Genomic DNA, 14,097 nt, shown 5'->3' with positions numbered 1-14,097 from the left:
GTTGCCATGGCCCATGTGTAGGGTAGGAACCTGCCCTTTGGTCAGGAACGGTGGAAGGGGTATCTTTAATTTTGATGTGTACGATTATAAAATTGAATATAAATATTTTACCTTTAACTCACTGGAGCTCGATTAATAATACTTACAAGAAATAAAATAAATACAGAAAGTAGACGGGCTTTATTAATAATATCTAAGTAGCTGTTTATGCACACTGTTTTCTCTGGAAAATGGCTAAAAGTCACTCTCAAGGTAATTCAGCTTGAGGCCATCATCCATCTAAATAAAGATCAGAAATGTGAAATCTAGGTGAATGTTAGTGTTCCTTTCCTGTATCTTTGTTCAAAAATGGGGTCACATCCCCCACTTTTCCTTTTTCTCAATTTACCGTGACAATGAGCTAGGGTCAGTACTGCGAGGTAGAAGAAATATTCCTGCTTTTTGACTTCCTGGTATAAGTAAGGGCAGAAGTGAAAGAAATCTGGTGAATATGCAAAGTTGAAAGACATAACAAGAAATCCGGGTCAGGTGATACAGACAGATAATTTTATCAGACAGACACCCCATGAAGTCATTTAGAACAAATTTTGTTGGTACAAGACAACATTTTACCAACTCATTGCCGGTGCTGGACATAAAAAGAAACGATGAGAAAATAGTTTTACTGATTACTACTCTTTAACCTATTCTACTCAATGGAATTGGATCCTTCTTTCATATGGAAAAACCAGATAAGTTTCTGCAACAATTTTGATTACAAACCCGTGACTCATCCAAGCAAAAAATTCTTGACTTTGGAGCTTACAACCTCCTGAAACAGAAGTTATTCCATGCAATGTTCTGTGCCTATTGGTGCTTTTCCAAGAAACTAGAAGAAAATGGGATATGGTCCAAGAAGAAAAGTGAAACAATGGAGAGAGATGGATGAAAACCTAAAGGGTATTTAATGCAGGAGCTGTATTGAATGGAAATGGGACAGTTTTGAGCATTGATTGCATGGGGGCAATTAGCAGTTGTTGTTCTGAATCTGGTGTAAAGAACCAGGTGGGAAAACCATGGTTCAGGTTTCGGTTGTCCACTAAAAGATTGACAGGAGCTTCGTTTTCAGCTTGTCGTAGTCAAATTTCAGTTCAAGCGATGAGTTGACGAGAATAAAAACAAGACAAAGAGGTAATAATCTATCAATTTCTCTCATATGTGTGGTATTTTCATTAATGAATATTGGATCAATTTCTGATAGAAATTTTCATTGAAAATTTCAATAATTTTCAATATCAAATGTATTAATTCGGCCTCATTTTTTTTAATCAATCTCCGATTACAATGATTTTGTCGAATATATTTCATCCAAAATCTGTTCAAAATATTAAAAAAACCAGTTTCCATAAAAAATCAGACGAAAATGGAAAGGTATAAATTCATCTACTTTCCTTTGCCCCTCTGGTATTTTCCTCTCACAAATTGAAAAAAAAATAATCTAGAAAGGTTTGGTAGTATACAATATGTACAATATCTAGACTGGACTGCTGAATGATGTTAAAGCTACAGGTTTAACAATTCAACAATCTATCAGAAGCAATTTAAATAGAAAATTGAATCCAATTCAATGGAACAATCTGTTCTTTTGATCAGCTTCAAGCCTCAGCTACTGCTGGAATACTTTTAACAAGTTCAGCAGAAAACTGATAAAGAAAATCAAATGCCAACAACCAAGATTTCCATGATACATTAATAATAACTCACTCATCAGTCTTCAGTGAGTACATGGGGGGGAAATAGGTCAAAATGACTGTTTAACTACTCATTTAATGCAAATAAGGCCAATGGATACGGCAGTCATTGTTAACTTTGAATGGTGTCTGTCTCTCACATGTACCTAACTCTATCAACCTGACAACTACTGCGTTCCGAGTATGTCCATGGAGTCCTCTAGCTGCATGAAAACATTGAGATTTATGCCAGACACATATAATGAAGACAAAAACAAACCAGACGAAAAGGATTCAAAAGCAAGGAAATACTATATACTACAGATTAGGAGTTATCAAACTAAATTTTCAACAAACTTGATCATTGGATGTTCTTAAGCAAATGCTCCACCATAATTATCTGCTGCGCTCCACTTAGGGATTCTGAGTTCATGATTGCGTTAGCAACAACGACGATGGTGTCTGGAGTGGCAGCATTCACCTAGAACATAGTACAAATTTTAAAGGAGAATTACTGTTAGTGTTGAGAAATTTTTACTGACTTCTTTTATTTAAAAAAAAAAAAGGAAAAAATCAGTAAGTGAAAAAATGCCTAAATCGAGTTTTTCAGTTGGCCCAATAATAGAAACGAACTGTAACATATTAAATACAGAAATTAAAATATTGTTTAACCAACTGCAATAAAATTGCTGCCTCAAAGATCATACCCAAACCCGGCCATTTAAGCCAACAGCTATTTCAAAGGAGAGTTTCTTGCCAAGAGCCTCAAGAACTGGACATGTTGGTGAACTTAACAGCCTTCAAAATGGAAAGGAGAAAAAATGACCAAGTCAATTATTATTCCACTCAAATGAAAAGCCTAAAAGCTATGTAGATGCCTGTAAAGAGTTAAGATGGACCCTGTAAGAAAAAAAAGTAAGAGTATCTCAAATGAATACATAGCGCCTCACTTTCTTGATAGACCAGTTGAAGTTTCAAACATGTATCCATCTTTGAGGGGGCCAAATTCAGCTGCTTTTCCACTGGCTATACATAATAAAGATTTCAAAGGTAATGTCCACAAAATCAAGACATTCACAAGGAAAAATGGCATTTGTTTTGACAAATGTAAAGCACGTTAGTGACTAACCATCAGTGCAGGACAGTTCAGGGTTCATGCCAAAGTTTGCCTTCACAACTCGGAGATAAAGAAGAGTACCAACCTGTAACAAGAAGCATTATACAAAAGGAAGCAGGGCTGAGACAAGATGCTACATTATAAATTGAAAACACACACACACACACAAATTCAAAAAACAAACCACTTACCGATATGTAACTTAAAATTTCGTGAGAATTTATCCTTTGGGTTTTTAACAAAAGCTTCCTTCATTAATCTTAAAACATAGTTGGTGAGCATGTATAACACTTTTGGATATGATGGAATGTTAATCTCACAGAAGATAACGAACACAGAGTGCTGCAGTGGAGCAATGGTGCCCAGAAAAAGGAAATTCAGTTGAAATATGGTGACTGCATAAATATGCACTCTAAAATGCTCGGAGTTGTGCCATCTAAAGCTTTGATAAAGTTACATGTACATCAATAAATCACAGATGCTGTGCATGATTCTGGAAGGTCCAAGGTTCAAGTAAGACAAGGAGGCTTGCAGCCTTCTCCTAGCAAGGAAAGTTTCCTCAACATGTAATGTACCTCTCCCAAAAGACACAATCCATCAATCGCATTGAAAATGAGATTGAATTATGAAACGGGTCCATAAATTTCAGTGCACGAGTTACTATATAGCATAGGGACATCTAGATAAAACACAATGGCTTTGCAATTAATGAAGATACATATGACCTGAATATGTTCACACCTCAAACTTCGGTATATTCCTCCTGGTCCCCCCTTCAAATGCAAGAACAGGCAAAAAGGCCAACACAGGTCCTTTGATGTCAATAAGAAAATTCTGGAAGGGGAAAACATAGAATAAAACAAGGAATAAGAAAAGGTAATTTGAAGTTCAGAAAAGCATGTGTAGATTTTGAAATTATGTAACACAAGGAAAATGGATCTATATATAAGCAATTAATATCAACATACAGATTGTTACAACTGGAGAGGACATGATAAATCAACCAGATTCAAACCGGGTATAATTATATAATTATGAAAGCAATAATGTTTTTGCTCGTGTTAGGTTACTTCAAGTTGAAGAATAGAACAGAAGAAGCACCAAATAATCGCCTCCACCTAATTTCATTCTTTTGCCTTTAATCACAAAACCCAAACAATTTACACTACATAAGGGGACTTTGACAGTGGCAAAGCTATAGCAATTGCCTTGAAAGCTAGGGGGAGCATTGGGTAGTTCAGTTGGCCTCGGTTGTGGAGGAGGCCACAACCGATCAAGCCAACGGGGGTGGTGGAACCGACCGCCACCGACTGAGCCAAAGGAGAAGCCGATCAAACCGTGACCAACCATGGTCGGTTGGTTAAGTGGTCAGTTCTAACAGTTGCAAAGCAAATTTGGCATAACAAACATGGCGTTGATGGACATCCTCTCAAAACTTTCAGTTGAATCCCTGGCACGTTTTAGTTGTGTTTGTAAGCCTTGGTCTTCTTCTTTCCAAACCTTTGATTTCATTACTAAACATTAAACATCACCAAAACAACCTCAAAAACAACAACCTTAATCTCCTTCTCAAACGTTGTCATAGCATCACCCTTGATGACATCCATTATTTCTCAACACTTTCAACAGAAAAAGGGGAAAACCTTTTTTAAGAATTGTTGGTATGCCCTTGTAGTTTCAGGTCCTTGCAATGGATTTCATGGAAGAAGCTCAGCTGAAACCCCTGTGAGAGTCATGAGTAGTTCTCAAAGCAAAGAGTGAAGGGATGATCAGAAAGAGTACGTTAAAGAAAGATTAGACCTTAGCCTTTCACTTTATAAGGGTTGGGGGGAAGGATTCCCCACTGACGGCTGAACTGATCAACCGCCCAAACTGCCACGATCAATAGACTCTTCAACTGGAGCCTATTGACTGAACCTTTTTCGGCCGAAACCACTGGAAACCATTGCCTGGGTGGTTTCAACTACCCAGATGCTTAGCCCTATTGAAAGCACAACAGCATGCCACAGGTGCAGCACCAATGGTCAAATTCTCTCTTCATCATACAATAGGAAACAGACTCTTGTTTAATTAAATCTGTCCATTGAGGTGGGAAATGCAAGCCTGGTTAAATGAAAAAAAATCATAGAGGGACTGCTACCGAAATCTGAAAATCAAAGCCAACCTTGCACTTAGTCATGGAGCTTATGAGAAAGACAGGAGACCTTTTTGTGAGACGTCATAGTTATTAGATAAAAATCTTCATAAGAACTTGCCAATGAATCACTTGTGCTTCTCCTTAAGTATACTCTCTCAACTCTCTGGCTTTAATAGGCCTTGAAATTTTTGGCAGTGGTAGCAATTTAGTTCACTTCCCAAGCGAGTGTGCATAATCCATATAGCTAGTTGATCTTGGCACTAATACCTCTTGGAACCATCAGCATTAGGAAGTGAGATTTGAATGCATCTTTGTTGTTATTTCTCAATAAATTAAATCTAATTGCATATGTCCTCTCTATTGCCTTTTGTCACCATACAAAATACTCCAGTTTTCAGCTTCAAACGTCCTCAACTAACCTCATTGAATGGCCTCACATCATGGTTAACTTTTTTCATATAGAACCAACGGGTTGCTCATGGTGCAAGACAAACACACATATGATGGGCCTGTTGCCATCTTTGCCACTCCAAGTGCATTCTTCTCTTGTAGTTGAGGAGATGAAGAAGGATAGAAAGGTAAGAGCCAAAAGCCAGTTATGTGACAGAAATTCTACTTGTCTGGAGATTTACTGCATTAATAACAACTGATGAAGTGCTATTAAATTCTACCAAAAGACGGTTATACTTTTTCACTCTTATAAAATCAGTCTTAAAAATTTCATATTGAATCTGTGGAATTCCAATCTGATCCTTGAGAATAAGCTCCAAAATTTCCTGTCAGTGTCTATTAATTGTACATCAACACTTCTCTATGATCATCTTATAAAATAGACGAACAAATTACAATAAGGCTCTATTAGCATAGCTGGACTTTCATTTGTCCTTATTCACCTTCAGCTTGTCCATACAGACAAGCATGAGAGAAGAAAAAAAATCTCCAAACTTTCAATTTCCTATGCATAATCTATCCACCCACTGAAAATACTTCATAAGAAAAGAACCAAACTGATTTCACTCTCTTGAATATCAGCATGTAATACAAAAGACAACCAATTACAAAACAATTTCACATATAGCTAACAACCAAATAAGGAAGGACTTACATCTGCTTTCGAGTCCACCACAATACCAAGAACAGTATCTTCCACGCAAGGAGTATACTGTGTAAAGAAAGAGTCATATTATTATACTATTATATTAAAAAAAAAGGAGGGGCTTGTGGGGATAATCAAAAGCTTTTACTAGCATCAATCAAGAATGCAGCGTTCACTCATTTTTCTCAATAATTAAGGAATTAAAAGAGCATGAAAACTAACCCTTTTCTGAGAACTTTCAACCCAGTACTTATTTGGTTTTGAGAACCTAAGTGTTCCAGCCTTCATCACAGAAATAGCATCACAATCCTAGGACAAGAAAACCCACCCCACTCTCATTATCATTCATTAAAGAAACTTAGAGAGAGAGAGAGAGAGAGAGAGAGAGAGAGAGATACCTGACGGAGACCACCACCTAGCATGATGGTCTGGTTGGTCATGGAGGAGAGGTCGAGCACCACATCCCCTGGAACCTAAACACACCTCAAAAACAAAACAGCAACTTCTATATACATAAGAAGAAAAACAGGGAGAATTGAAGAAAAAATTAAAAATCGAAAGGGAGGTAGAAAAAGAAGAAGAAATACAGAAAAAAGATTACTCACCACTGTCGAATCAATGAGGCTAGGCGGCGAGCCTGACTGTTTCTTTTCCATTAAAAATTTAGCTTCTTTAGAATATGGTTTATTCTCTTAATATCTCTGTTCCGAAGCTGCCGCTGCTGCAAAACGAGCGGATTGGAGGGAGTCTTTCTTCTCAGTTTGGGCTTGGAGGGTGAAGCTCTGTAAAGAGGAAACCCCTTTTATGACATACATAAAACGCAGCGTTTTATAACTGTCCCGGAAAAAAGTCAACCCAAAAAAAGGGGCTTCTTTTAGTTTAAGAGTGAACTAGATTTTTTATGTCTCCGAGGAATTGGAGAAAATGGAAGCTATGAACCTATTCAATCGCCATTCATTCAACATACAGCGTCAATCTAAGGATCAAGAAAATCTTCGATTGTTTTCTGGGCTACCTCATTATCCCAAAAATGTTTCTTTTATCAAAAGGCCATTCTCAGTTTCCAGCAATTCTCAAACTTTCTTCACTTCTCTCAATTTCCCTGAAAACCCATCTCAGAAACCGCAAAACCAACATGGGTTTTCAAGGAATAAGCTTATTATGGAGTTTACAGAACATGGATTGTTCGAAGATGCTATAAGGGTTTACCTTGGAATGCTTCAAAATGGTTTCCAAGTTCAAGATTTTAAGTTCTTTCCTTGTTTGATTAAAGCATTTGGTGGGGTTTCTGATGTTAAAAGAAGCAGGCAAATTCATGGACATGTCTTAAAGTTAGGATTTTTAGCTGATGTTTATGTTGTGAATGCGCTTTTGGGAATGTACTGGAAATGTGGGGAAATCAAAGATGCAGTTAAAATGTTTGATAAAATGAGTGAAAGAGATTTCGTTTCATGGAATTCAATGATTTCTGGGTTTTGTCAATCCGAGGATTTCTTGGATTCGTTGATGATCTTTAGTTTGATGGTTAAGGAACATGGGATGTTCCCGAATCGGGTAGGTTGTCTCTCTGCTCTCTCTTCATGTGCTTCGATTGAGTCACGGATTCATGGGAGAGAGATTCATGGATTTGTTGTGAAAAATGGATTGGAAAGTGATGAGTTTTTGGTTAGTGGGTTGATTGAAATGTACATGAAATGTGGAGATGTAAGGAACGCGGAACATGTTTTCAAGAGTATAATTAATAAGGAATCAGTGAGAAGAAATACTGTGATTTGGAATGTGATGGTTACAGGGTATGTTTCTAACGAGTGTTTGTCAAAGGCAATGGAATTATTTGTTGAGATGTTGGAGTTAGGGATTCAACCGGATTCTTCTACAATAGTGGCTGTTCTAGTTTTGTGCTCAAAGTTATCAGATTTAGGCATAGGAAAACAAATCCATAGATTGATATTTGCATTTGGATTAGAAAATGACAAAAGAATTGAAACAGCTCTTATCGAGATGTACTTCAAATGTTGTCATTCTGAAGCTGGTATGAAAATCTTCGGAAGATCTCGAAATGATAACTCAGTCATGTGGGGTGCAGTTATATCAAATTCTGCTCAGAAGGATTGTCCCATTGTGGCACTGGAATTGTTCCATAACTTTATGTTGAAATATGGCTTCCCTGATTCTCTGATGCTTTTGGCTGTGTTGCGGGCATGTTCGTCCTTGGCTCTTAAGTCTAAAGGCATGGAAATTCATTGTTTAGCTGTTAAAACAGGATCTGTTTCTGATCTTTATGTTGCTAGTGCCCTAGTTGATATGTATGGAAAATGCAGAGATATAGAGTCTGCTCAAAATGTTTTTTCTAGGTTACATCTCAGAGATTTGGTCTCATGGAATGCCCTTATATCTGGATTTTCTCAGAATGAGTGGGCTGATGAAGCTCTAGCAGCATTTCGTGATATGCAGTGTGAGGGAATCAGACCAAATAGTGTAACAATTGCGTGTATTCTCTCTATTTGTGCTCACTTGTCAGTTAGGATTCTGTGTAAGGAGGTTCATTGTTTCTTAATACGGCAAGGGTGGATGTCCAATGTTCTTGTGATCAATTCTCTAATTGCTGCTTATGCCAAATGTGGGGACATCAATAGCTCGTGGATTATATTTGAGAAGATGCATGAAAGAAATGAAGTATCCTGGAATACGATAATATCTGCTTTAGGAATGCATGGCCATACAGACAAAATGTTTGTTTCCTTTGAAAACATGAAACGAGCAGGCATGAAGCCTGACCATGTAACTTTTACAGCCCTTCTTTCTGCATGCAGCCATGCTGGGATGGTTGCTATGGGATGTAAATTTTTTGAAAGCATGGTTGAAGGATACAAACTTCAGCCTCAAGTTGAGCATTATACTTGTGTGGTTGATCTTCTAGGACGAGCCGGCCATCTAAACCAGGCATATGATCTGATCATGTCTATGCCTTGTGACCCTGATGATCGTGTCTGGGGTTCACTTCTTGGATCTTGCAGAAGTCATGGCAATGAAAAGCTGGCTAAAGTTGTGGCCAATCACATATTCAAACTTGATGCCACAAGCATTGGTTATCGTGTCCTCCTTGCAAATCTTTATGAAGATTTGGGGAAACCGAATGAAGTTGTTAAGGTTAGATCAGAGATTAAAGACATGGGGCTCAGAAAACAGCCTGGATGCAGTTGGATTGACATTGATAACAACATTCATATATTTGTTGCGGGTGATTGTTCACACCATCAATTAGAGGAGATATATGCTGTGGTAGAGAATTTAACACTAGAAATAGAAGGGGCAGGATATGTTCCTAATTTACCCTTAAGGAGTGTTGTGCCTGATGAGGCGGATTTTTAAGGGCTCTTTGCTAGAAGTGACAATGTTTTGGCATTGCTGGCAACATGTGCATAGAAAATTTAACCAAACCAGACCACTGGATAACACTTGTAAACCTAATGGTAGGTTTTTACTGCATCATTGGCGGCTAGTTGCTGTCTGCCGATTGAGGGACTCTGATACGAGACTGATGACTGTAAAAAGAATAATAGCTTACGTAGAGACATTCATGGATTGAGCTGTGACATGCCCTTCTCAGCGTATCCATGCTAGCCGTTTTTTCTTGGTGAACTTGAGGGTATATTTTGCTTGTTTGTTAAACCTTCTTTTTCAAAATTTAGGTGTTCAGTTGGTTTTCCGGAGCTCTCAACCTGTATGCATTTCAAGGACTCTGAGAATATAAAGCCATCTCCTTTTTGATTATAGGTGGATACTTGATAGTTGAGTGTTGTATAAAGGAAAAAGCAAAAAGCAATTGTCCTGCCTAGAGTCTTCACCTCTGTAAACAAGGGATTGAGTTTCCCGATTAAATGAACAAGGGAAGTTTACACATCCTTGAATCTGTTAACGATCCAGATTAAATATATTTGAAATGCTTTCAATGTTTAACTTGTCTCAAGATGCCTCTATGTCTACTCTCTTTCCTTCTCTCAGTGAAATTTGTAGGGCTTATGATGACTGTTTGAGCTGCTTTGGGGAATAGAGTTTGGGGAATAGAGAGCAACCACAAACTAGAATCAACCAAGTTCTTTTTTGAATGACTAGTTTCCCAAAAAACCAACAGACATGAATTGATTGTCTTTGCCCAAGTAAGAACTAGAAACCTACATTGACATGAAACACAAGCCTGCAAGACAGGCGGCCCTGGTCTTCACAAAATTTATAACAGGATTAGCAATCAATCAACTGAATAAAAAAGGATGAATTACATCATAAGATTTTGTTTGCCATTATTACAACATCTTATTACAGACATCTGATCTAAGAATCTTTACTTTATCACAGCAAGCAGATCCATACTTCAGCTGTTTGAATATAAATTACTTCACAAATGATAAGAAAAATAATCTAAAAGCAACCTTTAATCAATATAGAATTACAATAAATAATACAACCAAAACCCTGCTAGACAGTTTTTTCATCCCACCTTATCACCCATTATAACCATCCCCATGCCAAGAATCAAACAGAAAACCGATAAACATCTATTCTTTTCTTCTTTATCTTTCTTTCTTTTTCTCATTTTAACGAGTCCTATAATACATCATGTTCATCTATAAATACATAAATCCATCCGTATCACACCTTAATTCCCTCACCATTTACATTAGGAGGATTGTCATCGAGAAGGGTTTCCAATGATCTGGCTTTTCTGCTCCGAACTTTTCCTGCTTCTTTTAATAATTCAGCCAACCTTTTCTTCTCATCATAAACCTCAGGATTTGCCGTCCCAAGCTTTTCCTCTCTCATCTCAACAACATACTCCAGGATTTCAATGGCATCATCCAACCTGTGTTAATAGCATATATCACAACAACAAGGTAGAAAGAGCATTAAAAATTGTACTCAGAATTCATCAGCTGCCAGAATGAAGTAGAATGGTAGTTGTTCAGTTGAATATTGTCTACATTCATATTACGTGTACTATACCTAGCATAACTTAGGGAAAGACAGCGGAATAATAACTTAACTACAATTTTTTTTTGAAAGTTAATAACTTAACTAAAAATAAAAGAAGTATTTTGCATATCTTTCCCTTTTATTTCTTTTAAAAGGAAAATGGGGGAAGTGTGGAGTGTCATGGATTTTGACAATTATGTATGTAAATGAGATTGGGAGGAAAGGAATAAAAGAACAAAAAAAGTTGCATACCTGCCAATAGCATCATAAGTGCCGGCAAGATTACTACATACCCCGAGTGTATCAGGGTGGTATGGTCCACACGCTTGCTCCAAAATGCTCTTGGCTTCTTCAAACAACTCAACAGCCTCATTTATAGAATAGCGTTGCACACAAGCCAGCCCCATTTGATTGAGAGCAATGCCAAAGAAGGCAGATTTCCTCTCTCCACATCCACGTAACTTTGAAATGGCACTTTTGAAGGAGTTGTAAGATTCGGAATAATTCCCCAACATGTAATACATTACTCCCATCTGGGCTTCAATTCCAGCAGTTGTAGTTTGCTGACCAGGAGCATCATCGTATATTTTTAAAGCCCTTTGTAGCAACTTGATTGCCTGATCAAGGTCGTTCATTGATTCATAAATAGCAGAGACATCCGTGAGGCCACTTGCAATCTCCTCTGGAGGGATCCCAGGCATGGGCTTTTCATAGATTCGGAGGGCATTCTCACAGTATGATTTTGATTCCCTTAATTTCCCTGTCCTGTTATACAAATCGGCCAACCGGACAAAGACAGACCCAATAGCTGGATGATTCTCTCCTTTGGTTGTCTTAAAAGCTGTGAGTGCTTTCTGATACGCAAAAACAGCCTCATCGTATCGAGCCAAAGATAAGTATGTGTCTCCAATGCTGCAATCAACAGAAGCCACCTCTGCCTCCTGGCCATTTGCCACCATGGCCATACTGGCTAAAACAAGATGCTCTAAAGCAGCTTCATGGTCTCCCTTTGTTTCGCATATGAGACCCATGAGCCTCCTATCTGCTGCCTCTTCAAGAGAAGCTGGTGAACCATTCTCTCTGTGAATGTCAATAGCCATTTGACATAGCCTCTGAGCTTCATCAAATTGCAGTGCCTGAACATAAGCTTCAGCCAAATACCTGCAGGTCTCACCAACCCTGGGATCTGCTTCTCCCAGAACTTGTTTCTGGACTTCAAAACCAGTGCTGTAACAAGTTATTGAGTTTTCAAGCTGTCCTAACATTGCATGAGTGTCACCCAACTGCATATGACCAGCAAATTTAGCAAGGGCATGCTCCTGGCCTTCCTCAATTAATGGAATCTCAATTGATTGCTCAAGAAGAGGAATTGCCTCACTGTACTGGCCTAAGCTGCAATATATTGCTGCTGTGACATGCAAACACATGACCAGTTCTAAACTGGGTTTTCCATTGGCGCAAAGTTCATATGCTTTTGCTGCTCGAAGTGCTAATTCAAGAGCTTTCTGGGGATTGTCTCCTGAAGAAACCAAATCCCTAGCTTGCTTGAGCAAATATGGTCCGAGATCAGGATTACCTAACCCTGACTCAGATGCATCCTCGGATCCATTTTGTAACTTTGACCCTTTTCCTTTCTTCATGGATCCTGTGCTAGGTTTCTTTAGACTCCTGTTCCGCTTGTCGATGGGAGGTTTCTCAGGCGGACTTTTTCCCTTCGGACTGGGTTTTGTCGATGCTTCAGAGTCCAATTGTGACTGAGATGCTTTCTGCACATGACCTGAAGAAGTGGATTTTACACTTGCAGATTGGGTCTTGTCCAACTGCCCTGACTTTTTAGCATTAGATGAGCTTCCCCTCTTAGAAGAGGAATTACTACGAGTATCATCTTCAGGCTTATCCATATCCTCCGCTTGCATTATCTCAACTTCCCTCATCTCCCCTCCAACAAGATGGCGCAATTCTGAATCAATCCTAGATTCTTCACCATATGATCCACAGCTCTGCCTCGAGGGCGACTGATCAGAACTCTGCATATCACACACATTCTCATAAAGCTGCTCAATGGAGGTGTCAACCTGAACCATCCCATTAATGGGGTGATCTGCACCATGAGGGCTTCGTGGACTTGGCGTACTCTTAGGGGACTTATTCGAAACTGAATTTTCCTTAATATGTGCGGAAGTCCCATTCACTTCATTCATCACTGCTTCTTCTTTAATTTCATCCATGATAAGTCCGGGCATCTTTGTGTAACCAAACTCACAAAAATTCTATCTGCACCAGAAAGTTTCAAACACAAACCAAACCTATCTAACAATTGAAACGCCAGATCCTAGCAGAAGAAAGCATAAATTTTCACAACATATCCAACTTCATACAAACTATAAAACCAAAACATAACCAGAAACAATATCAACAACCCCGTAATAACATCAAAAGTTCAACCTTTTAAGAAACTCATCATGACCTATTCCTATTGAAACCTCGCTTAATACCCAAAAGCAAATATAGTAAGAAAAGTCAATGTTCCTCAATCAGATCTTCCAGAATCAAATCCACCCCAACTACTGATTAACTCATCTAGAAATAAAGCAAACCAATCATGCAAATCAACAAAACAAACAAAACCCACAAATGATATCACAAAATATCAAGAAAATATTGCAGTTGACCTGATATAAAAAAAGGGTATAAAATGGAAAAAGTAGAGCCATGACAATACCTCAAAAAACAGCCATGGAAGATGATTAAACCAACAAGCAAGGTGATATCTTTTCTGGGTTTTACATAATAAAGACAACAGTCAGGGAAGGGAGGAAAAAAAAAAGATTTATATACACAGAGAAAAAATCTGCCTTTTGGAGGCTTGGTATAAATAAAAGCTGGAGTCTTGGGAGGGAGACAGAAGAGGGAAATCCAGGGACAGACAAAGGGCAAAATGAGAAAATCAAGCTGTAAGACAATACTATAAAAATGTGGGGGGTCGTGGATTGCAGGGGTTAGACTGTCAGAAAGAAAAGGGCGAAGGCGACTTCTCCCCAAACCCAAAACCCGCGCGGACTGCAAC

At 38.3% G+C, this 14,097-nt stretch overlaps 3 protein-coding genes across 7 annotated transcripts; 1 reads left to right on the top strand and 2 right to left on the bottom strand.

Annotated features, from left to right (window-relative positions):
* Positions 1-1,567: 1,567 nt before the first annotated feature.
* Positions 1,568-6,806, bottom strand: LOC18603897 (uncharacterized). Of its 4 annotated transcripts, none has more exons than XM_007036142.3 (10): positions 6,665-6,806; positions 6,458-6,561; positions 6,282-6,368; positions 6,069-6,125; positions 3,568-3,660; positions 2,839-2,911; positions 2,660-2,735; positions 2,417-2,507; positions 2,067-2,190; positions 1,568-1,933 (listed from the first exon to the last, which is right to left on the bottom strand). In XM_007036142.3, the coding sequence occupies exons 2-9, from the start codon at positions 6,497-6,499 to the stop codon at positions 2,071-2,073; spliced, it is 639 nt and encodes a 212-aa protein (XP_007036204.1). In that variant the 5' UTR covers positions 6,500-6,561; positions 6,665-6,806; the 3' UTR covers positions 1,568-1,933; positions 2,067-2,070. The 4 variants fall into 4 exon arrangements, with proteins under 4 accessions (XP_007036204.1, XP_007036203.1, XP_017973456.1 ...); XM_007036141.3 differs by having other exon boundaries at positions 6,458-6,532; positions 6,665-6,805; XM_018117967.2 differs by having other exon boundaries at positions 6,458-6,542; positions 6,665-6,800.
* Positions 6,807-6,975: 169 nt separating this feature from the next.
* Positions 6,976-9,962, top strand: LOC18603896 (pentatricopeptide repeat-containing protein At4g21300-like). The gene has a single exon (XM_007036140.3). The coding sequence runs from the start codon at positions 6,984-6,986 to the stop codon at positions 9,429-9,431; it is 2,448 nt and encodes an 815-aa protein (XP_007036202.3). The 5' UTR covers positions 6,976-6,983; the 3' UTR covers positions 9,432-9,962.
* A 373-nt stretch (positions 9,963-10,335) lies between these two features.
* Positions 10,336-14,021, bottom strand: KLCR3 (Tetratricopeptide repeat (TPR)-like superfamily protein). Of its 2 annotated transcripts, none has more exons than XM_007036138.3 (3): positions 13,753-14,021; positions 11,283-13,362; positions 10,336-10,920 (listed from the first exon to the last, which is right to left on the bottom strand). In XM_007036138.3, exons 2-3 carry the CDS (start codon positions 13,271-13,273, stop codon positions 10,710-10,712), a joined length of 2,202 nt encoding a protein of 733 aa, XP_007036200.3. In that variant the 5' UTR covers positions 13,274-13,362; positions 13,753-14,021; the 3' UTR covers positions 10,336-10,709. The 2 variants fall into 2 exon arrangements, with proteins under 2 accessions (XP_007036200.3, XP_007036201.3); XM_007036139.3 differs by having other exon boundaries at positions 11,283-13,304; positions 13,753-14,020.
* Between the last annotated feature and the right edge of the window lie 76 nt (positions 14,022-14,097).

The sequence above is a fragment of the Theobroma cacao genome, chromosome 3 (genome assembly GCF_053813885.1).
Source record: "Theobroma cacao isolate CCN51 chromosome 3, ASM5381388v1, whole genome shotgun sequence".
NCBI lineage: Eukaryota > Viridiplantae > Streptophyta > Magnoliopsida > Malvales > Malvaceae > Theobroma > Theobroma cacao.
This window is presented reverse-complemented; position numbering and strand designations above follow the sequence as displayed.